Source organism: Aspergillus tubingensis, assembly GCF_013340325.1.
Source record: "Aspergillus tubingensis WU-2223L DNA, scaffold_3, whole genome shotgun sequence".
NCBI classification, from domain to species: Eukaryota; Fungi; Ascomycota; class Eurotiomycetes; order Eurotiales; family Aspergillaceae; genus Aspergillus; species Aspergillus tubingensis.
Window position 1 is genome coordinate 697,400 of NW_023336277.1, and position 13,471 is coordinate 710,870.

The window sequence follows — 13,471 nt, forward strand, 5'->3', positions numbered from 1 at the left end:
CTAGATACAGACCCTCCCATGAAGCGAAGGACAGTACTAGCTGAAGAAAATAGTCCCCAAAATAAGACAATATCAAAATTCAATCCGCAAGCCGAACTCCTGCCATGCGATTCTATAAGCTCTAGCGGATAAAACATCGTGCTCAACTTCCAGGAGAATCCTGCCTGAGCCATAGAACCACTGCATGGATGATGGTCAGGACAGGATTAGATGGGGTAGAGCAGAGAGTGGGTCAATTTTGACAGCGGCCATGCTCTGTGAGCTCCCACTGTTTGTTCGGTGCATAAAGATGTGATTTAAGAACTTTCTGACTGCTTGGTAGCGTCTCCAGACGACGTTGGGGGCACATTAGCAGCCTTCAAGGTCGCAGATCGGGCTGCAGCTGCAGCTGCATTGTCTTTAATACGCTTGATCCTCTCCACACGCCCTTCACCGGGAAGACTACCCCAAACAGGCTCAACGGTATCCGCGCGCCAATTTGGCCGGTGGCTGGCTAGTGCACCACCTCTGGTAGGCAGGGAGACCATGGATGCGCCGCCGACGCCAGATTCGCCCCACATGCGGACACGCTGAAGCTTGCGCAGTTTGGCGAGCCCATAAGCACAAACAACGATTGTGATGGCAAAGCATGTGACGGACACAGCGCCAAATCCCAAGTCTGATTCTTCGATGAAGTTCTTCAAGTTCATGCCGTAAAGTGCGGAGAACAGGGTTCCGGTTGCGAGTCCGAGAGTTCCAATGCTGAATTTGAGGTCGAGAAGCATGAGGGAGTTGCGATTGGCGTCCAGGATTGCTTTAACGCTGTGATTAGGTCAGTATCCAGTTTACAGAGCAATCACCTGAGACACTAAGGATGACTTACACTTCCTCGGTATTGCGAATTCCGGTCACCAAGTTACCGCTGGCCTGCACAATTTCGTCGCAAACTTTGTGGTACGACTCCAGTAGCATCTCGACTTCTTGATGTTCGTGTTCCTCGCGTCGGACACCCTGCGAGTTCTCAGTAAGATACATTGCGGCCAAGTCGTCGTCTGCCTCCAGCAGGTCGTCGATCGCATCACGCACGAGGCGAGCCTTTTGTTCGAACGTGCCGAGCTTCTTGGAGTAAATAAGCAGATGTCGGAGCTTGTCGCGGTCGATGTCCTCTTCCAGAGCTCTAAGCACGCTCACGACCGGATCTCTAACACCATTGAATTCCTCCTCCAGACCACTTGTGACACTGATCAAGACCGCTTCCAGCGCTCGGAATTCGTAAGGCAATGCACCCGTAGTCTGTCCTTGTTTCTGTTGTAGCTTTCCTTCGAGATCATACACAAATAGCGATTGCATGTATGAGTCCGTGGATCCGTACGCATCGAAAACGAGAACGCGGTCAGCCTTGATCAAGACTCGAAGGTGTAGGAGGTTGATAAGAATGGCACGCGGTCGCACTAGGATATGAGGCAGTGTAGACGAGTCGATTTTTCGCAAGTCCCGAGGTAGGAGACCATACTATTCTTGATATCAGTCTTGTGTCGCTTCTTGAGTTATGAAACAATTCGCAGAGCCGCCAATACTGACCTTGGCAATCAGCTCACTCTTCTTGAATTCGCCATTTACAAGAGTAACATTTCCGGTGCTGTCAAACTCGGTACATCGAAGGCGCGGCTCATTAGATGCCTTTGCCACTAATCCGCGGCCAATATTGAAGCTTCCCTCTGTTCCGTCATTGATCAATGCAGGTGGCTGGCGGAGATATGATTTGGATTCGGCAGCTTTGTTTCGCTTGAAGTCGAAGAGCCTACGCCACAAGCTCTTGCTCTTGGTGGATGAAGCGCGTGAAAACTGCGCATTAGGGAGGGAAAACGGACTCGGTGAAGAGCGTTGAGCCAGCGACGCCCGACATCGTACAGTACCGCGAGTTCTAGACGAAAGGCCCGGTAACGGAAAGAGGCATGATTCTAGGCTCGCACGGCATGGTGCAGGGTTTATATTTGTCCAGTCCGACGTCCTGCTTAGCGAGAAGGCGTGATGCTGATGATGAGACCGGGGATCATTATTGAGAGATCGTCCGCAAGTAGTTGGGTTGGCTGTGAAGAAAAAGGAATCGGATTGTGATCGCAGAAACCGAAGAAGAGATGCTGATGGAGCGGAAGGCTTCATAGACGACGGAGACAGCATCTCTGCCTTGTACTATGGCTTCACCGACCAGATTGACGACCAGCACTCATCTGGATGCAAAACAAACCATATCATCGCCCATCTTTTTTCCCGCATCCAAGTTGCGCCGCTCGGACCAACGATAATCCGGCAGCACTGAATGGTCCGGACTCAACAGTATATTCCCTCGCTTTTCCCATGATTGTTTGATCACTTTATCTTGGGAAAGTGTATGGTGGACATTATGGCTGACTCTTAGTATACCACTTTGCTAGCAATACATTACTGCGGCACGCACAGTTTTGATGTCCATCGGATAATCTTGGTCTACAGTATGGTGAAGCCGTATACGACCTTACGAGGATGATCGGCAGAGCTCATACCAGAAATGACAAAGCTCTTCAAGAAATACTCTCAGAAAAGGTTGCGTTTTCTAGTTGCAAATATCAATGACTAGTTAAAGACCCTTTTCTTTGCGGGTCTCATTCGAGCGATTTTACACAGGGCATAACTACTGAACACGAACCTACTCGTTCTTCGTCACATTTCACAGCCAGTCTCGCTACTAACATAAAATCCTCCCCTCGTTGACTAAATTATATATTCCCTGTTCCACTTGCTATAAGATACACACAACAGTGGTAGACTACGTGCCGAGTCTACAAAGTGAGTCTCCATTTCGACAATTGTCACATGAAGCTTACCTAATTGAGCTTGGTTGTTTTCTAGAAGGCCCCACTTTGGCACCAGATCGGAAATGCCAAAAGCCCGAACCATTGGTTACTTTCTTTGAGCCGCAGGGATGCCCCACCAGGCATTGCATTAGCAAGGTACCAGACCAAATGGTCAAGTCTAGAGCCATGAGAATGAGTGTAGTCAATACCAGGATGTTGATCGCCTCTTGTTATTTACTGTCAATAGGGTGGACTACGCTGGGAAATGTCCATACAAATGAGAACAGTCATCTTGTAATAATGACCTACTAGCGTCTGAGGTCCAAGTTCCCAAAATACACAAGCATTGTGTTTCCATTCATGAGACTACGGAAAGGACCCGCTGTCAGACAGCTCCAATCTCCAGTGCATACTTTTGATCACCTGCAGGAAATGCTGACTAGAAAGAAAAACCAGACATTCACCTCCACGCACCGGATGGGAATATATGCTAAGAACAGGAAAGGATATAGAGGCTGCACGACGGAGGTATCACACAAAATCCAACAAGTCTAAACCACGGCAACAACATTGATTTTAGGAAAAATGAGAGAGTACCTTCAAGCAAGGCTCACCAATCGTCATCGTCCTCCTTTTCGTCATCTATCGTCCACATTAGTACGCGTATTACTGACCATTCGGGGGTGTCTACTTACCACTACCGCTGACCTTCTGCTTTCTCTTCGCCAGAGCGTCTTGCAGAGCACCTGCCAGGCCTCCTTGAGCAGCACCACCACTTGGGGTCGGCGCGGACGATTCGCTGGCTGAGCCAGGCACGGCGGCTCCACTCCGGTCACGCTTCTCGGTATCCTTGACCTTCCGCAGACCACCGCCGCCCTTTCCTCCAGATGCCCGGATAGCAGCCATGAGGTCATTCCTACCACCTTCGGGTTTGGGTAAGGGAGGAGCAGCTCCACCTGGAGGAGGCGGCGGCGGAGGCGCACCAGCTCCAGGAGGCGGGGGCGGCGGAGGAGGAGCACCAGCTCCTGGCGGTGGAGGAGGAGGTGGTGGTGGGATTGAACTTCCTGGTGCTGGCGGAGGCGGAGGGGGTGGAGGTGGGACCGAGCTGGTAGGTGGCGGTGGGGGCGGAGGCGGCGCGGGAGGTCCGGCGCTAGGCGAAGGATGCGATGGTGGGGGTGGAGGCGGGGGAGGAGCACTTGAAACTGGCGGAGGACGAGGCGGAGGGGGGACACTCGACGTAGGAGGCGGGGGTGGAGGAGGCGGCACGCTTGACGTAGGGGGAGGAGGAATAGGCCGGGAAGCGGAAGGCACAGGTGGGGGCGGCGGCTGCAAAGGACTTCTGGGCGGCGGAGGTGGAGGCCCTGCTGCAGAGGCATTGGGAACTTTGGGAGGTAGCTGTGGAGGTGCTGCAGGGCTCATAGTGCGTGGAGGAGGAGGGGGTGGCCCTGAAGGCCCTGGCCGACTGGGAGGTGCGGGAGGGGCAGACACCTTGCGCTCGCCCTGGAACGGCGGGGGAACGCCAAAGCGGGACTGGTTCTCATCCATTGGAGTCTTTGGGGGCCGTGGAGGAGGTGGAGGACCGGGTGTAGCATTCGACGAGGCCCGTTGGCGAGTAGGCGGCAATGGTGTGTGAGCAAATTTACCAGCATCCGCAATCGGAGGCGGCGCACGAAACCGATTCCTGGGAGGAGACGGTTCACGTTTCGAGGCAGGCTCGTCATCCGTCGTATCCATTCGAGTCCTCCGCGTCGGGGGAGGGGGCGGCGGAGCACCTCGTCGACTCCCTGTGCTGTTGCCAGTGTTCTGTGGGCTGATGGCAGCCACCTTCGGAGCAGGCGGCGCAGACGGGGGAGGTGGAGGCGGCGCCTTGCCTTTCCTTTGATCATCAGCAGAAGGCGGGCTGGGCGTTGATGCTTGTTTCTGTTCGATATAAGACTTGATAAAATCGAAGTTTTCCGCGATCATGTCTTCGTTAATGCCCATTTGTACGAGCTCGTCCAGTACGCCCTTGAATGCGGGGTCATTGGTGTCGAACGGCAGTTCCTTGCGTGATGGGCTGGCTGAAGGGGGAGGCGGAGGAGCTACTTGGATCGATGGAGCAGGAGGCAGTTCCGCAGGTGTCACCGGCGGGGGTACATGAGATCCTGATGACGAGCGATGGCCGAGTAAGCTGCCAAACAGCGACCGTCCAACCCCGGATTTGCCGTTGACCACCGGAGCAGGGCCCTGGCCTCGGGTAGATGCAAAGGGCGTCTGCCGTGTCTCTTTGCTCGCATGCTTTTCTCGCTCCTGTACTTTCTTGATGAATGTCTTGGCCTCTTTCTCGTCGGCGAACGACAGTCCGGCGGGACAGTCTTCTAGTTCGAAGGAGTGGAAGAACGTGCGATCTTGGTTGTAGGCGAAGTTGTCGTAGATCTCTTGGTCCCAAATGACTCCCCTATTGGCAGGCTAAGGCACAGCACGATGTCTTTTGTCAGTAACTGTCACAATGCATGATTTACCAGGCTGTGCTCACCGATACGTCCACCAATTTCAGCCAAAAAGTACGGCCGACCAGGTCATTTGCTAGGACTGCAGCTCCCTGCAGACCAGTGTACGTCCATCTCTGGGTGTCTGGGTGAGCCACGTAGAGGCGCGCAACGGCCACCGCTAGAATTTTGTTGTCAGGCTTTGGTACAGTTCTCCTGACTGTTTCCTTGTCGTTATCGTTCAGGATTGAAGGCATAACGAAGGATCGACACGCGAAGACACTGTGTTAGTAGCTTGGGGGTTATGACCGATGAGGTAGAAGTAATTAGATCGCCTGCTGGAGGCGCATTGCAGGGTGTCTGGTGTAACTTGGTGAGCCCGAAGTACCAGAGGGTGGTTGCTCCTCAGGCACGGATAAGAGCTGATACGGCGCGGCAACAACGGGTGTGTCTGAGACAAAGGGGGGTAGTTCGGAATTCCCAGGATTTGTGGGGTAGATGGGTGACTGGAGGGCAGCCCTAAGGACGCGAAAGAAAGGACTGAATACTAGTTAGGCTCTATCTAGAACAGAAAGGCCGTAAGGGTGTAGGATTGGTGGCCGAGTAAGTCTGGCTTTGGGGGAGGGGAGGAGGGAGAAGAGGTCAAGTAGCCGGAAGAGGAGCGTTGGCGGGAGAGAGCGACGGAGAGCCACTAAAGGCCACTAACGTCGCGGTGGGGATCCCGACGTCTCTGGAAGCAGCTGTCGCTCACTCAGCACTACAACTCTGACAGTCCCCCGAGTTATGAATGATTGTTCTGTTCAAGTGTTGGTAATGATATGAAGCACGAGAACATGCGAAGTTGATTGACTCAAGGATTGTACTTCTTAAGCAGAAAGTCTCACATTTTCCCCATTCCACAATGATCTCGTGCGGCATCATCGAAAGACCAACAAGGGTGTCTGCCTACGACCCATATAATAACCATGATGGCATTCCTGGATTAGGCAGACATGCAAGATCCAAGGGAATCGCTTTTGACAGCATCTTATTAGTTGATCTTACCGGATCACCACCAACCATGTGAATGAAGAAATGACTGCATTGCCTCAATGGCGCGCTTCTTACTAGTACTTATGGTGGTACTTTCAGCCCAACCGACGTCATCGCATGTGCTGCAACTCAAAAGAACTACTTAAGAATATAGAAAGCTTACCTTCCCCGATCACTATCCTCGCTGCTATCACTCGCCTGCACTCTTCTTATCAGCAGCATAATTCTACTGTTTCTTCCTCCCGTACTCAATACCTACGACTGTTGATTAGTTACTCATCACTATGCCTGTCATCCCCTCGGGTTCTGATTTCCCACCCCAACAAGGCAACAGCGATAACAACGCTCGAAACCAAGAGCAGAGGAACTCCGATCAGGGAACTCAGAAAGCCACCATGCTTGATCACTTGTCCAAGGGTCCTCAAATCCCCGACAGTAAGTCAGCGTTGTGCTTTTATCCCCACAACCCCTCCACATTATGGCGGTTCACTAAATTAGTATATAGGCATGCCACCCAAAGTCCCCAGGGAAGAGATCGAGGCACGCATGAAGGAACTGAATAAGTAAGGGAACAAATCCTACAATATTACTTGGAGCGTACGGTCGCTGTACTTTTATGAAGCAATGTTAAATCAATGATGTTATGCCTGTGCTCCGGTTTTCATAACTTGTACTAGTAATCGCCCGAATATAAATGGCTAAGATTTTATACTATCATGTTGTTCCAATACACATTCTTGGAGATTTCATGATTTCAACTCCACACTTACTGGCATACATATTTGGGATAATTATGATAAAACTCCCTGTTTCCTGCACAAAGAATCGCTCTCCGTAACTTGTGCCACGCAGAAGTGGTTGCTGCTGCTGCTCCAAAAAGCGTCATTACATCATACCCCACGTGATCACGCGCTCGCTTTGGTCGCTCTCATCGCGAAGGAAGATGACTTCCTCGCGTCAAGAGGCTCCTCATGCCACCTGAACGCCCCAATGTACCGGTGAAGCTGTCCTTGCCCTTGGTGAGTACTTTACGGTTCTACATTGTGTGCTTAACGCAGGACATCTATGGGATTGCTGACAGAATCAATTCCAGCAATACCAGCAGGACATCTTCACCGAACTGCGCTCGGAGGATGAGTTGGTGATCCTTGCTCGGGGCCTTGGCCTCTTACGCCTGGTGACGAATTTGCTACATTTTTATGATGCTGCAGGAAACAATTTGGTGCTTGTTGTTGGCGCAGATGACCGCGAAAATGAATGGATTGGAGAAGGTACGTTGCTGCGACTCGGACAGTTTACTGGTGGGCTAAGTTGAAGCACAATGATGCTGATCTCTGTTCCAGCATTGGCTGAGCACTATGCTATCAGCAAAACCCCTCTTGCCAGGGGCCTCAAGGTGATCAATACGGACAGGGCCACGGTTCCGATGCGGTATGTCCTCATGCATGAATCATGACCTTCTATGTTAATGCCAGTCCAGCGAGAAGATCTACTCCGAAGGTGGTATCCTGAGTGTAACATCCAGGATACTAATAGTTGACTTTCTGTCGAGTTAGTGACAACCCCACTGCTGTTTTGCGACGGTTGACCCTCCTAACCCGCTGTCTAGAGCTGCTCGACCCTGAGAAGGTCACTGGTATGGTCGTGCTTCATGCTGATAAGTAAGCAACCATATCGGTGCTCCTAGAGAGGACATACTAAGGACAGGCAGGATTGTGGCAACGTCCATTGAAGCATTCGTTATCCGGGCATATCGAGAACACAACAAACGTGGATTCCTAAAGGCCTTCTCCGACTCCCCGGAACCATTCACGACCGGATTTGCCCCTTTGGCGAATTCCCTGCGCAACCTCTTCCTTCGCAAGACTTCTTTATGGCCACGCTTCCATGTCACCGTTGCGGAGGCTCTCGAGGGCCACAGAAAAGCGGAGGTGATCGAACTTGAAGTCCCGATGAGTGATAAGATGCGCGAGATACAGAACGCCGTCCTTGAGTGCGTGGAGATTTGTATAGGAGAGCTAAAGAAAGCAAACACGGGACTTGACATGGCAGACTGGACACTCGACAGTGCTTTACATAGGTCTTTTGATATTGCAATTAGGCGCCAGCTGGATCCCATATGGCACCGTGTGAGCTTCCGGACCAGACAGATCGTCAGTGACTTATCAGACCTTCGGGCAATTCTCCAGTGCGACCACCCATCTTTATGCTGTGCTTCATGAATTGACCTGAACACTAGTGCTTTGCTCACCTATGACGCCGTCTCGTTCCTCAAATATCTTGATACGATTGTCACAGCACATACTCCGCCTCCTGGGTCCACGAAACATAGCTATTCACCATGGCTGTTCCTCGACGCAGCCGATGTGCTGTTTCAGACCGCGAGATCAAGAGTATATCAGGGGAGAATCAGCAACGATGTAGTCCGCTCATCGTCCACATCTCTACCTACCACACTCCAGCCCGTTCTGGAAGAACAGCCAAAATGGGAAGTCGTAGCGGAGGTCCTGCAAGAAATCGAAACGGACGCATATCTCAATCCAGTCAACGTGGACGAGTCCAACAGTACTGTCTTGATCATGTGCAGTGACCAACGGACCTGTCGGCAACTTCGCGAGTACATGGGCACGATGCATGCCAACGTGAGTAGCAAGAAGCAGGAGACAAGGGATACATCGGATCCAGGTGATGCCATCCACGAGAAGAAGGGTTCCGCTGAAGTCATGATGCGCCGAAGGCTGCGGGATTATATGGACTGGAAGTTATCCTTGTCTAATGTTAGCAAGAACTTTTCGTCAAATCCCGCGGGTGACGGTTCCCAGTCGCCTGCGGTGAATTCACCTGGTTCTCTAAACCAAGGAAGAGCCCCAATGAACAAGCGGCGCCGCGTCCGAGGAGGAGGCACTCCATCCGTCCCAGCACGCGCGCCCAACAGCGGTATCCAAGTAGATATTGAACCTCCGGCCCAAGTGTCGGCACTCCTAGATGAAATTCAGCCTACTGAGGTAGAAGAGACCCAAAAAGAGGAGGTTATCGTCGATGATTTGGAAGATATGGACGATTACTACGAATTGTACGATATGGATGACTTGGTTATCATACACCCTTACGACGGTGATATGGATGAGCATATTCTGGAAGAGGTTCGGCCTCGGTACATCATCATGTACGAGCCAGACCCTGCATTCATTCGACGAGTGGAGGTCTACCGCAGCTCCCATGTTGGGAGGGACGTACGCGTTTATTTCATCTACTACGGGGGATCTGTTGAAGAACAGCGCTACTTGAGCGCCGTACGGCGAGAGAAAGACTCGTTCACAAAGCTCATCAAAGAGAAAAGTGTAAGATTCCTTTCCTGTCATTCCCTCCTTCCACTAATCCGAGACAACAGAACATGGCCGTCACCATCACGCATGACAAGAGTCAAGTAGACCCTCAAGAACAGTTCCTTCGCACCGTGAACACCCGTATCGCAGGAGGCGGCCGACTAGCCGCAACAGCATCACCACCCCGAGTCGTGATAGATGTACGCGAGTTCAGAAGCGCCCTTCCATCCCTCCTACATGGCAACAACATGATCGTCGTCCCCTGCCAACTCACAGTGGGCGACTACATCCTCACGCCCGACATCTGCGTAGAACGCAAATCAGTCCGCGACCTGATATCCTCCTTACGAAACGGCCGTCTCTACAACCAAGCAGAAACCATGCTCCAACACTACAAGAACCCCCTTCTTCTTATCGAATTCGATGAAAACAAATCCTTCACCTTCGACGCCTTCGCCTCCGCAACCACCCCCGGCACAACCTTCCTCACCGACTTCGGTTTCTCCTCCTCCGGCACAAGCACCCTATCCGCAAACAGCTCCCTCGTCAACCCATCTAGCCCCAAATCCGCCCAACACTTACTCGTTCTCCTAACTCTCACTTTCCCCCGGCTCAAGATCATCTGGTCCTCTTCCCCCTACCAAACAGCAGAGATCTTCGCCGAGCTGAAGAAGAACAACCCGGAGCCGGATCCGATTCGGGCTGTTCAGACCGGGCTAGACATGGATATTGCGGCGTCATCGCACTCGGGCGATATTATGGCTGCGGCGGGGATCGAGCATCGGGTCTTTAATCTCTTGCCTCAGGATATGCTCCGGGCGGTTCCGGGCGTTAATCCTAATGTCCTTGAGCGGTTGATTGTGGAGACGGAGAATATTCATGAGATTGCGAATATGAGCGTGGAGCAGTTGGATCCGTTGGTTGGGATAGAGACGGCTCGGAAGATAGTGGGGTTCTTTCGTAAGAGTGTGTTTGAGAGTTGAGATGATGGTTGTATATATGTTCGAATATTACGAGAAACTAGAGATACGAAGCTACTCAACTCTACAAAGGAGTATAGGTTGGTTGTATATTCATATTCGTGACCCTTTCATAAATCTATCATCCAGTTTTGTCGAAAACGAAGAAGCGTAGTGAAAAGGAATAGCGAATAAAAAAACAGGGAGCAAACACAAGAATCGCTCACACGCCAGACCGTGCAGCCTTCTCGTACGCAGTAAGCCATCCTTCTGTAGCTAACCCGAGAACGCCCTCATGATGGAACACGAATATGTCCAGAAAACCGATGATCCAGCATCATAAAGAAAATTCCCCGGCATAACCCCTGTTACTGATCCATACCCCGGATTACACGGAGCCGCACCGGGCGCAGCAAAGGCAGAACGCGCCTATGCGGAGCCGGGAGGTGCTGCCGCCCTGATTCCTTTACTCGAGATACCTTCACGGGAAAATCTCGACTAGCACACACACAGAGCATGCACAAGCCGTCCGATTTCTTTCCTTTCAAAGCAAGTAACAGCTTCTTTCAGAAGAATACTCGGGGGAGATTCTTCCCATGAAGGTTTTTTGAAGAAAACAAAGAGTTTTGACGAGTCGAGAAAAAACAGAACCGAACCCAGTCGCTCCGGCAGGGATATGAGATCGTGCCCCTGAAAGGGACATTTAGAGCTCGTCGACATCGATCTCCTTCTCGTCTTCGCTCTCGCGGTCCTCGTCGAACTCGACGTTGTCCTCGAAGCCCTCGTGGCCGTAGGTGTCGGTCTCGTTGATCTTGGCGTGTTCGGGCAACTCGCCGTAGGCCTTGAGACTTCTGGCCTCATCGGCGGTGTACTTCATGATGACGTCGCCCTTTTCGTCTTGGTAGTCACGCAGCGAGAGAAGGATAATGTCACCCTGGTTGATCCAGACCTTCTTGCGGAGCTTGCCACGGATGTGAGCGAGACGCTTCTCGCCGTCGAAGCAAAGGGCTTCGAGACGGCCGTTACCAAGCATCTTCACGACCTGCGCATACTCCTGACCTTCTTCCTTGAAGACGAGCTCACGCTTCTCGTTGTCGTTCTCGTTCTTTCCACGACGACGGTTCTTACCGCCCTGTTTGGTTAAATATACGTTAGCAAAAAACTGTCCTAGACATGTGTATAGACGTGTGGCGCAGTTTCGCTTCGTTCTCCGATGCTCTCTAATATGGCAGCCTCTATGCCTCCCTTATCCCACATCTTCCTGGCTGGAAATGTGTTGTTGGGGTGGGATATGGTGGCATGAGGTGGGCACCAGAGTCAAGCGTAAAACAAAGCGAAAATCTGTAAGGCGGGGTACCCGGGTGGGATGCAGCACGAACTCACCTTTCCCTTGTTCTTGGGCATATTGGGATCTCGCTAACCGCGGTGGTCTTTCACTCGATGCGATAGGAGATGTCCGGGTAAGGGGAGATTTAAATAGATGTCCCTGAGGACCAGAAGAGTGGAAGTGGGGGGAAAGACGAGGAAGGCGGAGGCAAGCGAGAGGCCGGCGCTTCATGTTTTGCGAGGCTTTTCGTTGGCTTATGTCATCCATGGTGGCGTGGGTGGCGTGGCGGCCTGATTTGCGCCTGAGGCTTGCCACAAGGGGTTCGCCAATCATTGTCGTCATGAAGCCACCGCCCGGTGGCAGAATCAGGGGACCGCCGAAGCATCCCCGAATGCTGGGATAACTTTTTGGCTCGCTAGAGAATTGAATGCGCTCATTCTTGGTTCGTATTCCACTTCCTGTGAATTGTTTATCAGTTCCGTTGCTTACAATATGTTGAGATAGATACATATCGCTCGCTGCTGGAAGAGCTGGCCTTTTTCTGTTCCGATCCGGCGATAGGCGCATCATACTACTTAGTGCTAATATACCAAGCATTCAACTAGCGTCCTACCATCTATTCTATCATTGTTGTACTATATACGGAGTCAATTGACTTGCCTCCGAGGCCTCCAACACACATACATCATGAAGACCCTAAGGAGTCACAAATCGTTTATAATGCGATACTTCCCAAACTACAAACCGTCCCATGTCGCCTCCCGGTACTTAAACGCAGATGTCCACCCTCTCCAGCCCAAAATCACACACATGTATGCCACCCGCGACAAAAGCACACTCTGGTGGATGGTAAATCCATCGCATCTGATGTCCGTGAGGATGAAGCGTGTGGTTCGGTCGTGGTGTAGCCGACGAGCCCGGATGGCATTCCGGCTAGCGTTGAAAGACCATGGGTTTGATGCGGACGGTCGAAAAGCAGGGCAGGAACTGCTAGGAGACTCTAGTGGGAAGGGGGGAAATGGAAAGAATTTGAAGGGGCGTGTTGACCTATTGCTTCATGCGGATATTTTGCGGGAGCCTTTCGAGGTATTGCGAAAGGAGATGGATGCTGGAGTGAGTGCTTTGGTAAATCATTTGAGGACGACGAAAGATGTGGCTCCTAAGCCGGCGAAAAAGCAAAAGAAGGCAGTGGATGCTCCTGATGACAAAGGGAATGAGACATCGTTATAGCCTTGGCCAACATTTCCTTCATACTAGTAGGGTGGTTCTGGACACCGGTTCGGGTCCGTCATTGTATATATGTACAACATCAGTGGATGAGCAGACGGGAAATATACTACTTAGCCCCCTTGCGATGTGCCACGCAAGACATGCAGCTATTTCCTGTCATTCTTGCATAATATCTCAACAAAGATAAGATGAACAAGAAGGGAGAATGGAGATTTGTTAAATTCCCCATATCCCATTTTCACGGGATAGTTCTCTGGATGGAATGAAGAAGCATCCATGTAGTTATCGCGGGCCAGAGACCACGCGGCCGAGCCTC

The 13,471-nt window shown here is 51.7% G+C and overlaps 6 protein-coding genes across 6 annotated transcripts; 3 read left to right on the forward strand and 3 right to left on the reverse strand.

Moving 5' to 3' along the window:
• Window positions 1-296: 296 nt before the first annotated feature.
• Window positions 297-1,885, reverse strand: AtWU_01438 (CorA family magnesium transporter; the record flags this gene model as incomplete). Its single annotated transcript, XM_035496552.1, has 4 exons — window positions 297-801; window positions 863-1,491; window positions 1,561-1,780; window positions 1,851-1,885. 4 exons carry the CDS (start codon window positions 1,883-1,885, stop codon window positions 297-299), a joined length of 1,389 nt encoding a protein of 462 aa, XP_035352445.1.
• Window positions 1,886-3,423: 1,538 nt separating this feature from the next.
• On the reverse strand, window positions 3,424-5,538 carry AtWU_01439 (WASP family protein; the record flags this gene model as incomplete). Its single annotated transcript, XM_035496553.1, has 3 exons — window positions 3,424-3,455; window positions 3,509-5,261; window positions 5,329-5,538. 3 exons carry the CDS (start codon window positions 5,536-5,538, stop codon window positions 3,424-3,426), a joined length of 1,995 nt encoding a protein of 664 aa, XP_035352446.1.
• Window positions 5,539-6,597: 1,059 nt separating this feature from the next.
• Window positions 6,598-6,880, forward strand: AtWU_01440 (uncharacterized protein; the record flags this gene model as incomplete). Its single annotated transcript, XM_035496554.1, has 2 exons — window positions 6,598-6,748; window positions 6,819-6,880. The coding sequence occupies 2 exons, from the start codon at window positions 6,598-6,600 to the stop codon at window positions 6,878-6,880; spliced, it is 213 nt and encodes a 70-aa protein (XP_035352447.1).
• A 404-nt stretch (window positions 6,881-7,284) lies between these two features.
• AtWU_01441 (ssDNA endodeoxyribonuclease RAD1) lies at window positions 7,285-10,622 on the forward strand (the record flags this gene model as incomplete). The annotated part of the gene is made up of 8 exons (XM_035496555.1): window positions 7,285-7,332; window positions 7,407-7,584; window positions 7,657-7,744; window positions 7,794-7,864; window positions 7,923-7,974; window positions 8,025-8,501; window positions 8,553-9,654; window positions 9,705-10,622. 8 exons carry the CDS (start codon window positions 7,285-7,287, stop codon window positions 10,620-10,622), a joined length of 2,934 nt encoding a protein of 977 aa, XP_035352448.1.
• A 679-nt stretch (window positions 10,623-11,301) lies between these two features.
• On the reverse strand, window positions 11,302-12,002 carry AtWU_01442 (translation initiation complex factor eIF1A; the record flags this gene model as incomplete). Its single annotated transcript, XM_035496556.1, has 2 exons — window positions 11,302-11,730; window positions 11,982-12,002. The coding sequence occupies 2 exons, from the start codon at window positions 12,000-12,002 to the stop codon at window positions 11,302-11,304; spliced, it is 450 nt and encodes a 149-aa protein (XP_035352449.1).
• A 610-nt stretch (window positions 12,003-12,612) lies between these two features.
• AtWU_01443 (uncharacterized protein) lies at window positions 12,613-13,155 on the forward strand (the record flags this gene model as incomplete). Its single annotated transcript, XM_035496557.1, has 1 exon — window positions 12,613-13,155. The coding sequence occupies one exon, from the start codon at window positions 12,613-12,615 to the stop codon at window positions 13,153-13,155; it is 543 nt and encodes a 180-aa protein (XP_035352450.1).
• Window positions 13,156-13,471: the final 316 nt, after the last annotated feature.